General features: G+C 38.3%; 1 protein-coding gene across 2 annotated transcripts in view; it reads right to left on the bottom strand.

Annotated features, from left to right (window-relative positions):
- Positions 1 to 23,885, bottom strand: part of MTMR9 (myotubularin related protein 9) — a 103,647-nt gene extending 79,762 nt beyond the window's left edge. For both annotated transcript variants that reach the window (XM_077152958.1, XM_077152959.1), the window contains exons 1-2: positions 22,792 to 23,885; positions 4,443 to 4,551 (exon numbers count right to left, since the gene is read on the bottom strand). In XM_077152958.1, coding sequence (XP_077009073.1) covers positions 4,443 to 4,551; positions 22,792 to 22,973 — 291 coding nt within the window. In that variant the 5' untranslated portion in view covers positions 22,974 to 23,885. The remainder of the gene's footprint in view (positions 1 to 4,442; positions 4,552 to 22,791) is intronic.
- Positions 23,886 to 24,273: the final 388 nt, after the last annotated feature.

Raw genomic sequence — 24,273 nt, 5'->3', positions numbered from 1 at the left:
TGTTTTGTTCATGTCACACTATTTAAGTTGTAAGACATCAAGTTTAAGAATGAATATTATCCAAGGACTTCCACCCTATTCTGGAGAGATTCAATGTGTTTCCAGTTATGTGCAGGACAGCTGAGCATTGTTAGGTGAGAAAAAAAAAATGTGTCTTATTGTTTTCTATTTAGAAATTAGGTATGGTTTAAGGCTATGAGTATAGTTACCAAGTTGGTAAGGGGTGGACTGTCAGGTTGTCAACTTGGTTAAGTGGTGGTACCTGTTTGGTTGGGCAAGTGCTGGCCTAACTTTTACTATGAGGACATTTCATAGAATTAAATCATGATGACATCTGCTACATCCACAGCTGATTCCATTTGTAATCAGCCAAGGGGAGTGTTTTCTTTAATGAATGATGCTTAATCTAATCACTGGAAGCCTTTTAAGGCAGATTCAGAAGAGACAGGCTTTCTTCCTGTTTTGGCCAGAAAGCCTCTCCTGTGGAGTTTGTCCAGACCCTCCATTGGAGTTGTCAAAGATTCACAAGCCTGCCCTACAGATTTTGGACTCTACGTTCCCATGGTTACATAAGACACTTTTATGAATTTTATATTTACGAATATTTCCTGTTGATTCTGTTTCTCTAGAAACAGCAGCAGTTCTACAAAAAAATTCCCATCCCAAGTTACTTTTCTGTCAATGAATGATGAAGCCTTGCCCCAAAGCTGATAAAACAAAAAATATGGAGAGGCGTAGTTATAGCTAGTTATAGCTGTATAATCCGTTATGTGCTTTGATATTATCTTCAGCTGCTAATTTTATCAAACCAAAGCAGAAAGGTCAGGGTACATGTCTGACCTAGGCCAGAGATGCCATCAACCAGTGTAACCATTATTTTAAATACAGGTTGGCAACCACTCTGGGAGGCAATCAGCATTCATACTTTTACTTGCCATGATTATATTTTATGTCACTAGAGATAGATCTTTTTCTTTAAACACTTTAAGGCTGAAAGAACAGAAAATATTTCAACTTCAAAATGTAGTTTAAGCTGAAAAAAAAAAAACAGTTTAAGGCAGAAAAAAGCTTCAACAGATTTCCTGCTTCAATTTAGAAAACTGAGTAGTTGCCACTTATTCTTTTAATGGTATTTTATTTGTGTTAGCAGAATATATCTGTACTCTAGATCACAAAAAAATAGCTCTACTATGCTATATGAGAAATTCATGGGTGCCAAGAAAAGGCTAGAGGCCAAATTCACTACTTCTATTCACCATATTGTAAAAGCATTCCACAGAGCATTCAATTTTCATAGGTGAAATTAAAAAGATGACTTATAATTCTATGGCTTAAGTCCTAACTTCTATATAATGAGTCAGTTTCTAAAGAGATTTAGGTAATATATATAACTAATTAAACAACTGATTAGTGTAAGATGACAATAAAGCCAAATGAATGCAAGTGCAATAATACGTTTTGCATTGTTTTTTTACCACTATGCTTCACCACAGGCAATAATCACCAGCTGAGTATCTTAGTCCCTGGGTACAAAAAAGATAAGAAGAAAAATACAGACTGGCATATGAAAACCCAACCCCAAAACTGAAAGAAAAATGCATGCTTAAGTTAAATGGGTCACCAGCACTCCTCTGACCAAATAGTGGGACATTATTTCAATTTAACAGTCTAGAAGCTGTAGTGAGTTTCTTACTCATGTTAGTAAACTCCATCAAATCAATATGACATATTACTTCCAAATGACAGATTTATAAGACTGTTCAGTTTATTTTATTTGCTTAAGCAAAACTTAGCTAAGGCAGAAAGAAAAATATTACATGCTATTTACTCAGTATCATAATATTTTTCCATTTCTCTGTTCCTGATAAAAACCAAACAAAATCCTAATTACAGATTTTTAATTCATTCTGCCGCACCCCCTTTTAATACCTAAATCAATAGTCTTTTTTACTTTTTTTTTTTTAACACAAAAGCCCAGATTAGTCAGCTACTAGAAGACAGAAAAAAAAAATTCAGCGTGGCTCTATAATTATCTGGAAAGTACTATATAAACAAAGTTAATTGCTATAATTTAATGGTAATGATTTAAATGAAGGCAATTAAAAATGTGAGTGTATACCAAAAAATAGTTGGATAAAATGTAAACTCTTTAATTTAAATTTTAAATTATCCAAATAAAATTTCTATTTGTAATCTGAACAGATGTCTTAAGCAAATCTGACGTACTGAAATTCAGATTACTAAAAGCAAAAGACCACAAACCATTGGTGAGAATTATTTCCTTTATATAGAAAATAACTTAGAAAAGGTCTCACCTTGAAATTGCACTACATAAATGACAGAAGGCCCTCAAATGCTAGCTTCTATTTGCCTATTATATCAAGTATTCTATGTTTATTATATATATGTATATATAACAAATATATATGTATATATATTTATGCGTATATATATGTTTATGTATATATGTATATATATATGTAACAAACAATATATTTGTTACAATGGCATTAAAGATAGATATTATCCTCATTTCATAAACCAGGAAACTAATAGTAAGAGAAGGTAATTATTTTATCCACCACAAGATAGCAAGTAGGAAAGTCAAGAGTCCAATTGTGCTATTACAATGTGACTGAATATTGTTAATACGTCTATTCAAATTTCTAGGATTGTATCTATTATAAAAGATAAACTACTATATTTAAGGGGAAAAAATCTTGTTTGTAGTTGCCACTGTCACAGAGAAGAAACACTACTTGATTAATTCTCACTTGTGGTTTTCAATGTCTGTGAGGAAGCCATTAGAGAACAGGTAGCAATGATCAAGTCAATGGGGGCCTCCTGGTACCCCCAAAACCCACCCATTAGAACCTGAACAAAACCCATTCTAGTTTTATCTGTTTTACTGGTTTAAAATTGCACCTAGAATTTAATTTGAGCAAACCAATGGAAGCAGGTGCCTTTCATATACAGAAAATATCAAAACTGTATAGTGAACATGAAATATCAAGCAACACTTTAAAATTTCTCCCAAGAGATGAAAGTCTCCCTGGTGGCATGGGAGATGACACCCAGGAATGAGTCTTGCCCTGGGACTGTGGAATCAATAATGTCTTCCTGACCTAAAGGGGGAAAAGAAGTATAACAAATAAGGTATCAGTGGATCAACAATGCCTTCCTGATGAAAAGGGGGAGAAGAAGTATAACAAATAAGGTATCAGTGGCTGAACGAATTCAAAGAGAGTTGAGAGGCTACTCTGGAGGGCACTCTTATGCAAACTTCTGTTACATATTGCTACTATCATAACTTGCCAAACCCCAACCAAAACCATTACTGCCAATCCTAAAGAATACTTAGGGTACTATATAAGATTCTACAAAGATTCCATGCACTAGGATAACTTTCCAGAAACCTACAACCTCCAAATGGGTCCATGAACCAGAAAAGTCCTGAAATGCAAAGCGGCCAGCCTTTCCAGAACATCAATTAGTCCCATTTCCCTATCCCATATTATCAGCAGCCCCTTCCAGCATGAAAAAGTTAGAATGGGCATAGCCCAAATACCCCTGAAGAGTGGAAGAAAGAACAAAGGTGATAGTGGAGTTATACAGAGAAAGTTAGGTTTAACAAATGAGTATGGGTGCTGAATCAGTATACTGATATTGCTTTTAGTCTCCAGTATCTTAAGAGTAGCTAGAAATAAAAACCTAAAATTGTAGAATTGAAACCCCTACCAAACTCTGAAATCTGTTCTACAACTAATTGTTGTGATGTACTTTGAAAGCTATCACTTTTTTGTATATATGTTATTTTTCACAAAAAAAGAAAAAGAGAAGGAAGAATATAATAGAGAAGGCAGGATTTAACAAATGAATATGACTGCTGAATCAGTATATTGATATTTCTTTTGGTGTCCAGTGTCTCAGGGCAGCTAGAGGAAAAAAACGAAAAATCATGGAACTGTAACCTGTAGCAAATTTTAAAACCTGTTGTATAACTACTTGTTAAAATGTACTTGGAAAATTATTGCTTTTTTGCATATACATTATTTTTCACAATAAAAAAAAAATTTCTCCCAAGAACCTCCTACTTCCTTTAATGGTTTTTCCGAACAAGGACTCATGCATCCTTAAAAGAAAAACCAAGAAAACTTTAGCTATTATTTAATCAATCTGCACTCATGGGACCTCCCAATATACTCCTAATATATGGTGGAGTTGGTTTACTCATGTAAAATGAGTAACACTAAAACCCGGTGTAAGTCAATGAGGTCCTATTACATCATGAAACAATGAATCAGGATGAGGCTTCTCCTATACGTCTTTGATAGGGGAGTTAGAGAACATGACAAAATAAATATCTAGTGAAGAAACATAAGAGGGGTCCTGACTGTTTTTTCTCACTTATTTTCATACAATTCTGCTTCAAAAGTACTTACCTCAATGGAACTGGCTATATTCAAACACTCCTCCATGCCAGGAATATCCAGTTGAATAATTCGAAAATCTTTACATTTTATGATGATAGTACCCAGTGATCCCACAAATCTGCAAGAAATTACAAGTCACACTTAGGAACATATATTACTAACTTTAACGATATGACTATTTCTTTGAAAAGAGAATGTAGTTGTAATCACTAACTATAATCAACTTTCTTCTCCTCAATTAGCACAATTAAGGAATAGCCAAGTCTATAAAATATTTAAAATATATGTATTTAAAAATTTCAAATACATAAAGTAATTCACAATAAGTGAATTCATTCAGTGAAGATTTAGGGCCTTACATCAAAGAGCAGAAAAATAAGACCTGAAATTAATGTTCTAACTGCTTGTACAGAGATATTTCTGAGACATAAGAAAACAGTTCATTTGAGATTTTACTAATCTCTAGCCCTACAGCAGTTCATTTAAATACACAGTATCTCTTTTTCAATTTCAATTTTTAAAAATTAACTTACAGTATCTATAGTGAGCCACGGAAAACTTTAGGGTAAATACTATATCTATTCATAAATTTTGTATGTAAGTTTTGCACAAATTTAGATTTACCTTAGTTGGAAGTTTTATACTCTTTTTATTGTTGATTTTTTTACTTGCCTGTATTTGCTAATAGCTCTGATTTTTCTCTTTTGCTTTGTCATTGGTTTCCCCCAATTCTTTTCCAGGAATATTTCTGATTAATACCTAAACTAAGAATTCTTAGAATCTCAAAAGATGGTTCATTTTTCTTACATTTTACCCAGTTTTAAAATATGAATCATGTAGCTACTCTTCTCAAGTTCAATCTCAACTGTAAATGCACTCATGCCTCATATCACTACATTGTTAATTTTGACAGGCAAACACTATTAATGTGGATCAAATCCTACTAAAGAAAAATCTACAAAACAGCTACAATTTATTAAACAAGTGGAATGTCTCTTATTAAATGTATTTTAGACTAGTGACATCACCAAGATGGCAGCCTCTGACATCCCTGGAAATGTTTCCTCTTTCTGACAGCTAAATAAAAAGGCAGATTCAACTCTCTTGGACCTAGAGGACAAATGAGACTGTAAAATGACTTAAAAAAAAATACTGTATAGGAAAAAAATTTTTTTAAAAATCTAAGAAACGGCAGATGAGCAAGACAAATTTACTGTCCAGATCCCTCCCCGATGCTCAAATCTGCTACCCATGGCAGCTCTTTAGTGGCCCATCTCATTAAAAAAAACAGGCCCTGAGGTCCCATAGACCCATGGCAGCATTTCAGCAGTACACACATGTGCATTCAGAGCAGCTTCCTGGAGCCAATCAATCTGCAGTGGCCCTTTGGCCAGCTGTGTACATTTCTAGCCCAGGTCCTTAGGTTCTGATTGTTGGTGCACCTAAATGAAAATACTGGGGTGTCCTTGCACATCAACCCAATCTGGCTCCATGGAGGACAGACTCAGGGCGAGTGTGTGGGTTCCCTAACCCAGGAGTTACTGTAAGCAGAAGAGCTGCTCAGTCTACGAAAGCTGGAGTGAAAAGGTAAACCAGAATATGGGAGTACAGTTATGCTGACCTGAATCACTGGGAAGAAGAGCATGTCACCAAAAGACCTGCCCTACAAGAAATGCTAAAGGGAATTCTTCAGATTGCAAGTAGGGCATAGTTGATGGTAGCTTGGAACAGTATAAAGAAATAAAGATATCTGGTAGAAGTAACTACATGGGCGTGCTGGTTTGAATCTGTTCTGTACCCCAGAAAAGCCATGTTCTTTAATCCTCATTCTATATTGACGGGTAAAACCTTTTTTATTGTTTCCATGGAGATGTGACCCACCCAATTATGGGTGGTAACTTCTGCTTAGGTGATTTCTATGGAGATATGTCTCCACCCATTCAAGGTGGGGTTGCTAACTGGAGCCCTTTAAAAGAGAACCATTTTGGAAAAAGGTTTAGAACCAACACAGCCCACACAGCCAGAGATGTTTGGAGATGTGGAAGGAAGGCACCACTGGGGAAGCATTATGAAATGAGGAGAGAAAGCTTGCAGATGTTGTCGTGTGCCTTTCCAGCTGTTAGAGGTGTCCAGAACCTCTAAAAAAAGATAACTCCATTTTTTATTTCCCATAAACCACAGACTACAATACTAAATACAATATCAATCTTATGGACACGCAAAATATAAACAGGTAATATGTGATAAAAACTCATAAAATTGGGGAACAGAAGGGGAATAAGAACAGAGATTGGGCATGCTATTGAATTTACGTTGCTATTATTTCAAGCTAGTAGGTTATGGATTTAGGGTGTTAAATACAAACTCTATAGTAACCACAGAGAGTACTACAAGAAAGAAAGGACAAAATGGCTGAAGTAAGTCTGATGTTATCAGTGATTACGCTGAATGTAAATGGATTAAACTCTCTATTCAAAAGACACAGACTGGCAGAACAGATAAAAACACATAATCCAATGGTGTTTACAAGATACTCACCTTAAACACAAAGACACAAACAGAAAATGAAAGGATGGAAAAAATATTCTATGCAAATAGTAACCGAAAAACTTGGGGTGGCTAAACTAGTATCAGATATAGCAAACTTTAAGTCAAAAGCTGTTACAACAGACAAAGAAGAACAACTATACTAATAAAAGGGCCAATCCACCAAGAAGAGAAAACAATTATAAACATATATGCCTCTAATTACAGAGCCCTAAAATACATGAGGCAGACAGTGATGAAACTCAAAGAAGAAAAAGTGCTAGACTTCAATACACTACTTTATTAGCATATTGTAGAGAACATCTATAGAGATCTATTAAAAAAACAGAACAGTTGAACAATAAATGAACTAACAGACATATACAGAACAGTGCACACAATAAAAGCAGAATACACAATCTTCTGAAATGCACATGGATCATTCTCCCAGAACAGAGCACATGTTAGGTCATAAAACAAATCTCAATAAATTTTAAAAGGTGGAAGTTATACAAACCTCTTTTTCAACCCCAACGGAATGAAGCTAGAAATCAATAATAGAAATAAAACTGGGAAATTTAGAATTATGTGGAAGTTAAACAATGGGCTAAAGAAGAAATCATAAGGGAAATTATGAAATACTTCAGATGAATGAAAATGAAAACATAGCATACAAGAACTTACAAGATGCCGCTAAGGCAGTGCTCACAGGGAAATGTCTAGCTATGAGTGACTATATTTAAAAAGGAGAAAGATCTCAAATCAATTACATAACTTCACATCTTGACAAACCAGAAAAAGAAGAGCAAAATGAATCTAAAGATGTAGAAGGAAATCAATAACAAAGATTAGAGCAGAGATAACCAAAATAGAGAATAGAAAAACAACTGAGAGACTCAATGAAACAAAAATTGGTTCTTCGAAAAGATCAATAAAATTGAGAAACCTTTAGGAAGACTGACAACAAAAAAAAGAGAAAGGATGTAAACAACTAAAATCCCAAATGAAAGGGAGCACATTACTCATAACCTTACAGAAATTAAAAGGATTATAAAATATACTATGAACCGTTGTATGCTAACGAATTAGATAATTTAGAGGAAATGGAAACATTTCTAGAAACACACATCTTACCTAAACAGACCCAAGTAGAAACAGACGACCTCAAAAGGCCTATAAAACAAAAGTGATTAGATCAGTAATCAAAACAATCTCGCAACCAAGAAAAGTCCAGGGCCAGATGGCATCACGGGTAATTTCTACCAAACAGTCAAAGAAGAATTAATGCCAATTCTGGGGGTGCAAGGGTAGTTCAGTGGTATAAGTCTTACCTACCATGCAAGAGACCTGGGTTCAATTCCCAGCCCATGCACGTCCCCAAAACAAACAAACAAGCAAAGAAAGAAAGAAAGAAACATAAAAATTCAACAAATGGTGCTGCAATAACGGGATACTCATATGGAAAAAGAGTGAAATGTGACCCCAGGAATATAGCATACGATAAAAAACAACTGATGCATAACGCCAAACCTGCTAAAACCTTTCCAAAAAAATTGAACAGCTGGGATCCTAAATCATTTGATGAAGCCAACTGTGCTGGTCTGAAATGATGTATGTACCCTAGAAAAGCCATGTTTTAATCCCAATCCCATTTTGTAAAGACAGCCGCTTCTTCTAATCCCTTTTCAGCACTGTATGTTTGAAACTGTAATTAGATCATCTCCCTGGAGATGTATTTAATCAAGAGTGGTTGTTAAACCGGATTAGGTAGAGGCATGTCTCCACACATGTGGGTGGGTCTTGATTAGTTTCTGAAGTCCTATAAAAGAGGAAACATTTTGGAGAATGAAAGCGACTCAGAAGGAGCACAGCAGAATGACATACCCACAAGACGCAGAGTCCACCATCCGGCGACCTTTGGAGATGAAGAAGGAAAATGCCTCCCAGGGAGTTTCATGAAACAGGAAGCCAGGAAAAGAAGCTAGCAGATGATGCTGTGTTCACATGTGCCCTTCCAGATGAGAAAGAAACTCTGACTGTGTTCACCATGTGCCCTGAACTTCTGAAAGAAACCTTGAACTTCATCGACCTTCTTGAACCTAGGTATCTTTTTCTGGAAGACTTAGATTGGACACTTCTATAGACTTGTTTTAATTGAGACATTTTCTTGGCCTTAGAACTGTAAACTAGCAACTTATTAAATTTCCCTTTTTAAAAGCCATTCCATTTCTGGTATATTGCATTCCAACAGCTAGAATACCAACATTACCCTAAACTAAAGCCAGATAAAGACATTACAAGAAAAGAAGATTACAAACCGATTTCCCTTTGAAACACAGTTAAAAAAAACCCTCAATAAAATACTAGAAAACCCAATCCAGCAGCATATTAAAATAACTATATACCATGAGCTACTGGTATTTATCCCAGGAATGCAAAGGTAATTCAACATAAAATTAATCAATGTAATACACATTAACAGGTAAAAGGGAAAAAATCACATGATCATCTCAGTTGATGCAGAAAAACCTTCTGACAAAATCTAACACACTTCAGTGATATACACTCATAAAAATAGGAATAGAAGATGACTTCCTCAACATGATAAAGGGCATATAAGAAAAACCCACAGCTAACATTATCCTCAACAGTGAAAAACTGAAACCCAACCACCTGAGGTTAGGAACAAGACACGATGCCCACTTTTTACTACTGCTACTCAACATTGTACTGGAAGTCCTTGCCAGAACAATCAGGCAAGAACAGAAATAAAAGGCATTCAAATCAGAAAGGTGGAAGTAAGATTTTCTATTCACAGGAGACATAATTCTTTATAAAGAAAATCTCGAAGAAACCACAACAAAACTGAATAAACAAATTCAGCAAAATTATAGGCTACACAATTAACATGCAAAAATTCAATTGTGTTTCTATAACAGCAAAGAATATTCCAATATACAAACAACAATCACACACACACAAAAACCACAATCCATTCACAACAGTTCATAAAAGAATAAAATATCTTGGAATAAATTTAATCAACAGGGTGAAGAATTCATACACCGAAAGCTACAAAACCTGATCAAAGAAATAAAAGAAGTCCTAACTAAATGGCAGGACATTCCACATTCATGCATAGATAGACCTAATATTATTAGATGTCTGTACTATCTGTGCTAGTTTGAAAGGATTTATGGAAACTCCTAGAAAAGCCATGTTTTAATTCTAATCAATCTTGTGAGAGCAATGGTTTCTACTCCCTATTCAGCACTATAGGTTGGAAACTTGATTAGGTTATCTCCATGGAGATGTAACTCAATCAATCTGAGGAAAGCCAATCCTCAAATTTCATTTCTAAAAAGAAGTGAAAGCAGTGACTCAAACAGGTATCTGAACACCAACGTTTATAGCAGCATTACTAACAGTAGCCAAAAGGTGGAAGAAGTCCAAATGTATATCAACAGATGAATGGAAAAGCAAGCTATACAAATAATGGAATATTATTCAGGTATAGAAAAGAATGAAGTTGAGGGACTTTCAGGAAGATGGTGGAATAAGGACAGGGAGAATTCACTGTGCTCCACCATAAAACAAGCAGAGAACAGGCAGAAAATTACCAAAGCCGCAGTTCAGGGGCTCAGGTGACCAGAGAAGGACTACTGCAATATGGAAGGAAGAGCTGGATGAAAAAGCAGAGGAACTATGACTGAGAAATAGGGGTGAGTGTATTCAGTCACAACTGCCCCTGAGGCCTGTGGCTGTGCATTGGCCTGATCAGGCAGTCAAAAAGCAGCAGCACTCCTAGTTTGGCTGCCAGCTGATGGAGTAAACCCTCTGTGTCACAGCCTTGAGTTTCTGCACGGGAACCTGGGAGCCAGCAGACTCATTACAGCTACATACAGAGACCTTGCCGTAGTGCCCAGTGCCCAACCCCATTCCTGAGGTTTTGTACTACAGGCATCCGGATTTGGGGGAGTCTGGGAAACCCACTCCTTGGAGGGGAGGAAGATGCAGAACAATGCTGATCAGATGACAGCCAGTGAGGGAGACCCTCTGGGTCCCGTAGCTTCCATCCTTTCTGTGCAGGGGACCAAGCAGAAAGGTGGGGGCAAGGGAGAGAGCTGCACTACAATGCCAGAAACCCTTCCCCCACCCGAAGCCAGTGGTATGCACTAGCCTGGGTGTTGCTGGCTGGTGAAGTTGAACCTCGGTCCCACAGCCTGGAGTCTTTCTACACAAGTCTAGGCACTATTCTACCCACAAATGGAGTCTTCACCATGGTGCACATTGCCCATACCCCACCCCTGGAGCCAGTGGATTCCAATGTGCCCGGTCCTGGGAGAGACAGGGAAGCTTAACTTGGGAGAAGCAGATTAACCCTGAGCTGACAGTTGGCTGGGTTGGGCAATGCCCTGTAGTCTGCAGCCTTCACTGGACTTTATTCTGGTATAGACCCTGTCTAGCAGGCTGCTGCAAGCAAGGAGAGGCAGGGTTGTGAGGAATAGGTGGCCCAAGAGCACTTTATCTGCTGGGAAGACAGGGAAAGTGCAGACTGGCAAGCTGCTTTTCTGCTCAGCCTCTAATAGCCTTCCGAAATGGCTGCACTCACGTGAGGCTCCACCCCAACCAGGGGTTTGAATTAACCAAGCACCAGAGGAGACCTTCAGTGCAAGCCCACACAACAATATAATCTAAGACAAGTGAGGGAAACCAACTTTCAAAATAATCTTATCAAAATACACAGATGACAAGAAACAAGCAAAAAAATCACAAGGCATATGAAAAAGCAGGAAGATATGGCCAAGCCAAATGATCAAATGAAAAAGTCAGAGGAGACACAGAATTTGGAATAACTAATCAAAGATGTTAAAGCAAATCTCCTGAATATCTTCAATGAGGTGGTTAAAGAGATAAAGGATATCAAGACACCTGGATATCAAGAAAAGCATAAAGAAGAATTTGAAAGAATAAGGAGAAAAACAGCAGATCTATGGAAATTAAAGATACTACAAACCAAATTAAAAACATACTAGGGAGAACTCTGGGAAGATGGAAGACTGGAGTGGACTGATTTCACTTCTGCTCCATGGGACAAGACAGGGGACAGGGTGAGAATAACTGAAACTGTGGTCCTGTGGGGTGAGTAATCTAAGAGTCTCCAGGGTTTCTTAGGGAGATGAGGAGTGGGGGTATCGAGATGGGGAGAACAGGGTGGGACTGATCAGCAATGATCCCAAACAAGGGCAGACTACAGCAAGCGAGGAAGGGCAGATCTGAGAGTACAGACTGTCCCTCCATTCCAGCCTGTCCCTGCTGCTGACTGGGAAAATCTTCCTGAGTTGGCAGTGCCTACAGGGAGATGAGAGGTGTGCCTGGCCATCCACTGTGAAAAGATACACTCTTGGGCACTGGGAGCAGTACCCCCACCAGGCACTACAAACAGTCATCCAGTGCAGTGTGCAGTAAATCCACCAGGCACCAGGTGCCACAGCTCAGCTGTTCCCCCAGGGGATGCTGCTGGCTGCTCTACCCTGCCACCATGGGCCAGGAGCATCCCCACTGGAGTGCACACCATCTCCTCAGCCTACCCTGCAGTTGGGGAAGAGGGCCCGAGGAGAAAAGGTGCCTTAGGAGTGCCACCTGCTGGGAAGAAGCAGTAAGTGCAACCTGGCAAACTCCCTATCCACCTGGTTATTTTAAAATATATTTTCTACATATTTTTATTATTTATTATTTTTATATATTTATATATTATTGATTTTTAATTTTTATTTCTCATTTTTTATTAACTTATTTTTAAAAAATTTTCTCTCCCTTCTCCTTCTGTGGACAACAATCTAAGTTGATTCCTAATATACATTAGGGTGTCTTCTTCTTCGACTCTGGGGCCTACTACTGTTGAAGTGTGTTTATTTATTAATTTATTCTCATTTTTATTAGTATTTTTTTCTGTGCATGGGCCAGGAATTGAGCCCAGATCTCCTGCATGGCAGGCAGGCATTTTGCCACCTTTTTAACTTTTAATAGACTCTCAAATAGAATTGTAGTTCTTACATGAGATCCGAGCCTTGGTTTGGCAGGTAATTACTGACAAACCAAGTGCAAAGAAACATTCAATGCAAAACCAAGTAAATACACAACTTTGGATGCATGAAGGAAATCAACTTGCAAAATAATCTTATTAAGATAATCAAATACCCCAAACACAAGAGAAAATTACAAAGCACGTGAAGATCCAAGCAAAAATGGCCCAGCCAAAGGACTGAATAAAAACATCGGAGGTGACCCAGAATATAGAACTACTGAGAGATATTTATAAAGAAATAAAGGATATCAGGAAGACATTAGAAGAGCATAAAGAAAAACTTGAAAGATTAAACAGAAAAATAGCAGCTATCACAGAGATGAGAAACATAGTAGACCAAATTAGAAAAGACAAATGATAGCAGACTCAAAGAAGCAGAAGGAAGAATAAGTGAGCTACTCAGGACAGAACAATTAATCCAGAGTGCACAAAAGAATAAATGGCAAGAAAGATGGAAAAAATGGAACTGGATCTTAGGGAAATGATGGGCCATGATAGGCAGACAAACATAAGACTCATGGGTGCTCCAGAAGGAGAAGAGATGAGTAAAGGACTACAAAGGTTAGTTGAAGATATAATCAGGAAAAATGTCCCAACCCTTATAAAATACATAAATATGCAAATCAAAGAGGACCAACGAAGCCCAAAAAGAATAAATCCAAATAGGCCTACTGCACGACACATACTAATCAAATTGTCAGATGTTGAAGAGAAGCAGAAAGTTACCAAAACAACACGAGAAAAGTGATCTACAACATACAAGGGAAAACACATAAGACTGAGTTCAGACTACTCGGCAGGCACCATGGAGGCAAGAAGGCAGTGGTATGATATAGCCTCTCTCCTGAATGAGAAAGGCTTTCAGCCAAGTTGTCCTTTAAAACAGACAAAGATTAAAATCTTCAACTGATGGAACCAGTCAACAAGAAATCTGCTCTACAAAGAAAGAGTAAAGAGAGCCCTGTCAGCTGAAAAAACAGGAGAGGCAGGTCTGGAGGAGGGCACAAATTAAAGAGTACCAGTAAGGGTAATTTAAAGGATAAAAATAGAGGTAGGAAAAAGAATATACAGATCTGACAAATAAAAACTAAAGGATAAGATGGTAGATTCAAGAACTGCTTTTACAGTAAGAACTTTGAATGTTAATGGACTAAATTCACCAATTAAAAGATAGAGATTGGTCAAATGGATTATAAAATATAATCAGTCTATATGCTGGTTACAAGAGATGCAGCTTAGACCCAAGGACACAAATAGATTGAAAGTGAAAGGATGGAAAAATATGTTCTATGCAACCTGTAACCAAAAGAAAGCAGGAGTAGCTATACTAATATCAGATAAAAGAGACTTTAAACATAAAGACATCATAAGAGACAAAAAGACAATTACATATTTATAAACGGGACAATTCACCAAGAGAGATAATAATCAAAGAGCTCCAAAGTACATGAGGCAAACACTGGCAAAACTGAAGGGAGCTATAGACATTTCAACAATAATAGTGGGAGACTTCAATACACCACTCTCCACTATAGACAGAACAAAGAAATAGAGAACCTAAACAATGTGATAACTGAATTAGACCTAATAGACATATAGATCATTGCACCCCCCAAAAACCAGGATATACATTCTTCTCTAGTTCATGTGACTTGTTCTCCAGGATAGATCATATGCTGGGAAATGTACTAGTTTGAAAGGATTTATGCACCCTAGAAAAGCCATGCTATAACCCAAATCCAAACTTGAGGAGGCAACCATTTCCTTTAATCCCTATTCAGTACTATAGGTTGGAAACTTGATTAGGTTATCTCCACAGAGATGTGACTCACCCTATTTTAGGTATTAATCTATCATCAGCTAGAGATGCGACTCCACCCATTCACATGGGTCTTGGTTTACTGGAATCCTTTAAAAGAGGAAACATTTGGAGAGAGTCCTTTTTTAGAGCCATGAGAACCACAAGAATCCACACGGCCAGAGACTTTTGGAAAACGACCCAGGGGAAGCTTCATGAAGCAAAAAGCTTGGAGAAAAAGCTAGCAGACACCACCATGTTCGTCATGTGCCTTTCCAGTTGAGAAAGAAACCCTGAACTTCGTTGGCATTTCTTGAGTGGAGGTAACTTCTTGTTGAAACCTTAGATTAGACATTTCTATAGACTTGCTTTAATTGGGACATTTTCATGGCCTTAGAGTTGTGAACTTGCAACTTAATAAATTCCCTTTTAAAAGTTGTTCCATTCCTGGTATAACACATTCTGGCAGCTAGCAAACTAGAACTGATGCAAAATGAGTCTTTATAAATTTAATAAGACTGAAATTATCCAAAGCACTTTCTCTGACCGAAACAGAATAAAGCTGGAATTAATAATCACCCAAACAACAGCTTTCAAAAATATATGGAGATTAAACAACACACTCTTAAACAATATGTGGGTCACAGAAAAAATTACTATAGAAATCAGTAAATATCTGGAAAGGAATGATGAGAATATAACATATCAAAGCTTATGGAATATGGCGAAGGCAGTGATAAGACGGAAATGACTACACTAAATGACCATGTTAAAAAACAAGAATGAATAAAACTTGAGGACTTAAATGCCCACCTATTCAGAGGAAGAAGAGCAAAGTAACTCCAAAGCAAATAAAAGAAGAGAAATAACAAATATCAAAGCAGAAATAAACAACCAAAAAAACCCCAGAAAACCCAAAAAACCCCAAAAAACAACAGAAAGAATCAACAAAACCAAAAGTTGGTTCTTTGAGAAAATCAATAAAATTGATGGATCGCTAACTAGACTAACAAAAACAAAAAGAGAGAAGACACGAATAAACAAAATCAGAAATGAGAGCAGTGTCATTAACATGGATCCTGAAGAAATTTTTTAAATTGTAAGATAATACTACGAACAACTATATGCCAACTAGACAACTTGGATAAAATGGGCAAATTCCTGGAAACACACAAACTACCTACACTGACTTGAGAAGAAAAAGAATATCTCAACAAACTAATTACAAGTAAAGAGATTCAGTCATAAAAACTGTTCCCACAAAGAAAAGCCCAGAACCAGACGGCTTCACAGGGGAACTTTATCAAACACTCCAAAAAGAATTAACACCAATCCTGCTCAAACTCTTTAAAAAATGTGAGGAAAAATGAATGATACCTAACTCATTTTATGAAGCTAAAATCACTTTAATACTCAAACAGGATAAAGATACTATGAGAAAGGAAAACTACAGACCAATCTCCCTAACGAACATAGATGCAAAAATTCTCCACAAAATACTAGCAAACTGAATCCAACGGGGGCATTAAAAGAATTCTACATCATGACCACGTGGGGTTTATACCATGAATGCAAGGGTGGTTCAACGCAAGAAAATCAATCAATGTAATACAGCACATTAACAAAGCAAAAGGGAAAAATCACATGATCATATTGACTGACACTAAAAAAGCATTCAACCAAATTCAGCATACTTCCATGATAAAAACATTTGTAAAGGTAGGAATCAAAGGAAAGTTCCTCAGTATCATAAAGGGCACATATGAGAAACCCATAGGCAGGATCATACTTAATGCTGAGAGATTGAGAGCATTCCCTCTAAGATCAGGAATGAGACAAGGATGCCCATTGTCACCACTATTATTCGACATTGTACTAGAAGTCTTAGCTGGAGTCATTAGACAGGAAAAAGAAATAAAAAGCATCCAAATAGGAAAGGAAGAAGTAAAACTTTCATTATTTGCAGATGACATGATTCCATACTTAGAAAACCATGAGAAATCTATGACAACATGATTTAGGCTAATAAATTCAGCAAAGTGGAGGGATATATAAAAATTAATGTGCAAAAATCAGTAATGTTTCTATATATAAGTAATGACCTGTTAGAGGAGACAATTAAGGAAAAAATTCCATTCAAAATAGTGAACAAAAGAATCAGGTATCTAGGAATAAGCATAACTAGGATGTCAAGGGCTTATACACAGAAAACTACAAAACATTTCTAAAAGAAATAAAAAGTAAATAGAGACATTCCATGCTCATGGATAGGAAGGTTGAATGTCATTAAGATGCCAATTCTGCCCAAACTGAGATTACACAGAATATAGTAGCAGTATACAGAAGGTAGAGATGGGGGAAAGGCTACCCAATGAGATTTAACTTACATGCAAGAGAACAGATAGAAGTGATGGTAGCTAATTAGTGGCATTATAAGTAACAATGCCATATTGAGGTGAATATGATTGAAAGGAGACGTATAGTGCCATTATCCCACTGATTACATCTACAATTACAAATAAATTTTTACATGAACTATTTCAAAGATTTGATAGTGGACAAAAAGTCAATAGTAGAGGGGTATGGGGGAAATGCATGCAATGGCCAATACTTAATAGGAAGATATCTACAGTACCCTAATCCTACCAGGGGCAACTAATGGGTGGGGGGCAAGTAATAAGGAGTAGTTCTGATTTGATATTTGGTGACATTGTATGCGTCAGTACTTTATCGCTATGGGCCAATGGAAACTGTCTAAAATTGAGAGTACAACCAAGTGAGGATACTGTAAGACATGATTTGCTTATTTTGAACACTATCCATGACGTCCAATAGATAGAAGGAACCGAAGGGTACAATGACTAAGACGCAGAATGGTGAACTGTGATATATTTAGATGATGGAATATTATGCGGCTACAAAAGGAAGAATTTTGAGTGCTGCAGCTTTGAAAGACAGCATAGCTATATACATATTAATAAAAAATAAATATTTTTCAGTTAAAATAACTGAAAAACAGATCAGACCTTAAGTAGCGATGAAAACTAATCCAATCTGGCAGGGACTAAGGTAAATCAAAATATAAGGTAAAAGATGATAATGTATGTACTCTAGACTCTCACCTACCATATGAGACCAAAAGCAGAGAGGTTTACTATGTTTAGAACCTAAATTTTCTATAAGACACAATCTAAATCAACTGTCTGGACAGCCAAGCTCTTGATTTTGAGGCTTGCCCTTATGAAACTGATTTCTGTAGTGGAGAAGTTAAGACTACTTTTAACGAGGCTTAAGAGCTGCTTCCAGGAAACCTCTTTTGTTGCTCAGATGTGGCCTCTCTCTAAGCCCTCCCCACTACCTGAGATGTGACTCCCAGGGGTGTAAATCTCCCCGATAATGTGGGACAGAACTCTGGGATGAGCCAGGACCCAGCATCAAGGGATCAAGAATGCCTTCTTGAGCAAAAGGGAGATGAGAGAAATGAGACTAAATAAAGTTTCAGTGGCTGAGAGATTTCAAACAGAGTTGAGAGGTTATCCTGGAGGTTATTCTTATACATTATATAGATATCCCTTTTTTGTTTATGGTATTTTAGAGTAGCTGGAGGGAAGTACCTGAAACTGTGAGCTGTGTTCCAGTAGCCTTGATTCTTAAAGATGATTGTATAAAGATACAGCTTTTACAATATGACTGTGTGATTGTGAAAACCTTGTGTCTGATGCTCCTTTTATCCAGGGTATGAACAGATGAGTAAAAATATACAGATGAAGAATAAATAAATAATAGGAGGGACAAAGGGTAAAATAAATTGGGTACATGGAAATACTAGTAGTCAATGAGAAGGTGGGGTAAGGGGTATGGTATGTATGAGTTTTTTCCTTTTTCTGGAGTGATACAAAAGTTCTAAAAAATGATCAAGGTGATGAATACACAACTATGTGGTGATATTGTGAGCCACTGATTGTACCATCATGTATGGAATGTATGCGTGTAAAGATTTATCCATAAAAATATTATTTAAAAAATAAAAGGAAGTTAAACTGTATCTTCAAAATAAGCCACGGACCAAAAAGGAAATTTCCAAGAAAATCAGAAAATATTTTGAACTTAATAAAAATGGAAATTCAACAATGATTGGCAGGGGTAAAGGCTGAGGGAAGGTTTGACTACAAAGGCGTAGCACAAGAGAATTTTTTGGAGAGGTTATAGCATTTTTATGTATATAGACTACTTCAGTGGTGGTTAGAGAAATGTGTATTTATCAAAACTCAGAACTGTTTACCAGAGAATAAATTTCATAATATGTAAATTAATAAATTGAAAAAAAATGCATATTACATGTTCCTTTCTTGCTCTCAACCCTCCAAGTGCTACTCAATAAAACCATTAAACTGTCCCACAAGACCCTAAATGATCTGGCCCCTGCACAGTCTCTCCAACCATAGTTTCTGTCATATTCCCTTCTCCCACCTCTTGCTAACTGCATTCCAGCCACACTGATCTCTTTGCTCTTCTTTGGACACGCCAAATATGTTCCTATTTGTTCCCTCAGATCTACCCCCAGATATCCTCACTGGTAGCTTCCTGCCTTCATTCAGGTCTCTGTTCAAATGTCACTTGCCTTCTTTATAATCCTTTCTAATTCTACCACCTCCTGGCACTCTCTTTCCTTTCACCCTCCTTTATTTTCCTTCCTGGTACTTAATACCTGACATCATTAAATATTCATTTGTTCACTTCTTGAGTGTCCATCTACTCCTCAAGTACATAAGCTCCTTGTTTGTCTTGGTTACCACTGCGTCCACAGAGCCCAGTGTTCAGCACAAAGACACGTGGAAATAAATATTTTTTGGACACCTGAGACTCTGAGTTAAAGCACTGAAGCTATGAAAGTCAGCATTACCCCATGTAGCAACTGTTAAAAAAAAAAGCTGAAAAGTGATCAGACTTCAACTAGAGATATGAATGAGGCTGATTTGGATAAGACTATGGTAAATCAGAATACAGCGTAAAGATGATATGGTCCATATTTTAAACTTCAACTTCTGTATGAGACCAAAGAAAGGGATGTTTATTTGGTGCAAGATTTATATTTTTGGTAGTGTACTATCTAATTTATTTTATGATCAGTTTATCTGAACAGCATAATTACATGAAATCTTGAATAGGGTGTGAGATCTTGTTGGTTTGTCCACGTTAGTATGATGCTGCAATATATCCCAGAATAATGTGGGCAGAGAATAAAAAAGTATTTGCAAGGTTCCCTGGTGGGTCTGGGGAGAAAGGAGTAAATATTAAATATTAAATTTCCCCATTTGGGTAATTCCTGGTATTCTTGTAAGCAGTGGGGATAGCCAATTCAATGCACTGAGATTTGTCCTTGAAAAGTAGCTAAGCCTACTTATGATTGTGCCTAAGAGTCACCCCCAGAAAACCTCTTTTGTTGCTCAGATGTAGTCTCTCTCTCTCTCTCTCTCTCTCTCTGGGCCAACTCAGCAAATGGACTCACTACTGTCCCCCCTAAGAGGGAAATGAATCCCTGGGGTATAAATCTCCCTGGCAACATGGAGATGGCAAGGGCTCCCAGGATGAGCTGGGACCCTGCATTATGGGATTAAGATAGCCTTGTTGACCAAAGAGGGAGGCGAGAAATGAGACAAAGTAAAGTTTCAGTGGCTGAGAGATTTCAAACAGAGTCGACAGGTTATCCTGGAGGTTACTCTTACGCATTACATAGACATTCCTTTGGTTTATGGTATGTTGGAGTGGCTGGAGGGAAGTACCTGAAACTGTTGAGCTGTGTTCCAGTAGCCTTGATTCTTGAAAATGACTGTATAACTATATATAGCTTTTACAATGTGACCATGTGTCTGATGCTCCTTTTATCCAGGGTATGCACAGATAAGGGGACAAATAAGGATAAAGGATAAATAAATAATGGGGGGGAGGCATAAAGGGTAGTGAAATACTAGCAGTCAATGAAAGGGGTAAGGGGTATGGTATGTACAAGTTTTTCTTTTTATTTATTTTTCTGGAGTGACGCAAGTGATCTACAAATGATTAAGGTGATGAATACACAGCTATGTGATGATGTTGTAAGCCATTGATTGTATGCCGTGTATGGACTGTATGTGTGTGAAGATTCCTCAATTAAAAAAAAAAAAACGAGAGAGAGAGCTGAAGATAATGGAGAGATTACTAATTAGTATTCTATGGCACAGTGACAGTTCTGTGGTCAATCCTTTCCCTATTTCCTATGTGCCTACCTGCTCAAGCCATGGTTAGGAGTTCTGCAGGAGATACAAATGTGAGATGTAAGTCTTGGCTTCAACAAGCTAAAATATACGTAAACATTAAAATACAAATTTGAAAATATACTTTTTTTTTTTTTTGCATGGGCAGGCACTGGGAACCGAACATGGATCTCCAGTGAAAATATACTTTTGAAAGAGGTATAATTTAAAGAGCTATAGGATTTTAAGGTAAGGGGAACTATTTCCAGTTGTAGGATTAATGGAAAAATCTGTGAAGGAGATGGCATTCAATTGGCTAAACTGAATATTGATAGATGGGTAACAGAAGGATCATACCCTATGAACGCATGAAAGGCAAGAACTGTATTTCATTCATCAGGGTGTCCTTAGTGCCTCACAATATGTCTGGAACAGGAAGGCATTAAAAAATACTGTTTTATACATTTGGGATGAGTAAGGGCATTCCAGGCAGAAAGAAGAGCATGAGAAAATGCTAGGCATGTGTGAGCAACATTAAATAGTGAGGACTGGCTAGTAAAAAGGGTTCAAGAATGGAAAAGACAAGGGTTCATGAGAGGGAATGGCAAGAAATAAGGTGGGAAAAGTAGGTTAGGGCCAAAACATGGAGTGCAATCAATGACAGACTACAAAATTTAAACTTTATTCTGCAAAAACAATGAGAGACCAAAGAAAACTTTCACACAGGAAAACATGACCCGAGGCGTCTACTAAAAGCACTCTGTTTGAAAAATAAATAAATCCACTGCACCTTTACCCATACTGCATGGATTTCCACCATTATAAATTATTTTATTTTGAGGCACAATCTCACCAGAAATCCTCATAGTACCCAAATTCTCCTGAGAATAAATAGAAAAAGCTGCTGTCATTCATTCATTCTTAGTGTAACAGACATCAGGGAACACTGTGATACACTGGGATGATATTTGGGAAATGGTAATTTTGACTTCTAATGTAAGCATAACTTTTCATCTCTGAGACACTGCCTTGAAAAGATAGCTTGGAGTGCAAAGAGGTTAATTACTTCATGCTTTTGTTTAAAAGCCAATTCTTTCCTTTCCAAAAACAAAACTGAATAAAAATGAATAGAAGAAATTACAATCTCCCTCAATGGAAAGTATTAAATTAATGGTCAGGAAGGTAAAAAATAATAAATGTGACAAACTGAACTCTTTTGAGAAAAAAAAGAGAGAGAAAAGCAGTTTCATGGAATTCAGACACCCTGATAACCATATATTTTAGTTCTTGCAGTTTTCCTCAGTGGAAGGTGGTAAGCAAAGACTACCTAAAATCACACTGAATCACAACTTCATCAACTGCGATAAAAAATAACTCTTCAAGAAAATACGATTGGACAATGACAATTTAAAAAGAAAAAGTTGAAAATCCAAACAAATAGATTTGCACCAAAAACAGTAATCAAGATGATAACCACTTGAGAAGCCTGTGAATTCCACTGAGTTAATAGAAACCAGGTATCCTGCTTGGATGGTTTTGTTTTCTGTTTTGTTCCCTTTCTAAAATTCAAACCTTGAATCTAGGCCAGAAAGAGCACATTTTGCTGGCTGGTCTGACAATGAGACGCAAGGAAAACACCGGGAAGCGTGCCTTTAGGCGTCCACCTAACGCCCTCTGGTTCCCGTGAAATAGGCAGGTGGGATGGGCACTCACCGCTTGTCGATGGCGTCTATGTTTGAATGGAGGAGCCACAGCTCCTCCGTGTTGTCCTGCCTGGAGGAGAGGATCAGGTGGTGGCCCGTCAGACACAGAGTTCCCTCGACGGCTGCATAGAAAGGCCGGTGCAGCACCACATTGTCCACCCGCGGGGTCTTGATCAACTCCACAAACTCCATGTCCCCCCAGCGTCCGCAGCCAGTGGACTGCCGAGTCCTGAGGTGCTGCCACACCGCCGCAGGGCCGAACAGGAGAATGACCCAGCCCTGGGCTTGCCGGAGGGGCGGAGAGCGGGGCGGGGAGGTCGGGCCCCGCCCCAGGCTGGGGTGGGCGCGGCGAGGCCTGCGGCCACGGTCACTGACCGCGGGAGGACCGAGGCTGGGGCTGGGCCAGTCTCGCCCGCACTTCCCGTTTCCCCGGGCTCAGGACTCGACCACAGAGAATGCCCCGCAGCAGGGCCAGCGGCTGCCGCCCCGACACCTGGAGGCCCCGGCCTCTGGTGGACAGGCTAAGGCGAGGAGGAGGCCGTTTTAGAAGCAGCTTCTAAGGCCGAGGCTGGGAACTCCTGGCGGAAGTAGCTGTTGGCTGCACGATCCTGGAGCAACTCCGGGCGGAAGCGGCGGAGCCCAAAACTCCGAAGACAGAGAAGGCAGAGCAGGAAGTCGAGCCCCAGCTGGGTCCGATGAAAATGCTTCCGGCAAGGCAGCCAGATCCGAAGATGTGTGGTCCTACAAGGAAAAAGCTTTTCTTTGCCTTCACATGCTACGCTCCTAATATGCCTTATCGGAAAAGGCCCAGTAAGATGGAGCGGCGAGACAGGTCCTGTTCTGCCTCCTTCCACGTGAGTAGCCCCTCTCCGCCGCGAAGGACTTATCAGAGCGAGGGGTCGCGGTAAATGGTGGCGAATTTCATCCAGTCGCCACGAAGAGAAGGCAGGTAGAGGATCGGATCAGCGGTTGTGACCCGGGAGAAGCTGCCAGGTGTGAGGGATGGGACACAGGGCTGGACGCCGCCGACTCACTGAGAGCTCCGTGCCACAGCTGCAGGACCTTGAACCCGAAAAAGGAAAAGCATGCAAATACCTGCTAGGACCGAGAGAGACATAACACACAATGCACAGAAGAGGAAGTGATTAATTCTATCCTATGAGAAAACCGCAAGTGACTTGCTAAAGGCTATGAAATCCAAGGCTAGTTAGTGTGTTCTGATTGCTCCACCTCACAGCCTCACCATTAAATACAATCCAGCTAAGCCAGATGCCCCAGTTATGCCGAAATTTATTTAAATGATTTCTCCTTGCTTGCTCTCCTCCCCCTTTAAACTAATACTTTAATTCTAAAAGAGGGAAGGGGGAAGAGGGGATACGCAAGGGTTTGAGTCCTGAACTGCTGTCACTTCATTAATCTTTGAAACCCTCACCATAGTACCTGAGAAGAGTTGGCCAAAGTCTTAGTTTTCGGACCCAAAGTAAATTGTCAC

This window comes from Tamandua tetradactyla, chromosome 3 (genome assembly GCF_023851605.1).
Source record: "Tamandua tetradactyla isolate mTamTet1 chromosome 3, mTamTet1.pri, whole genome shotgun sequence".
NCBI classification, from domain to species: domain Eukaryota; kingdom Metazoa; phylum Chordata; class Mammalia; order Pilosa; family Myrmecophagidae; genus Tamandua; species Tamandua tetradactyla.
The sequence above is the reverse complement of the archived record's forward strand: the minus strand, read 5'-3'. Positions and strand labels throughout refer to the sequence as shown.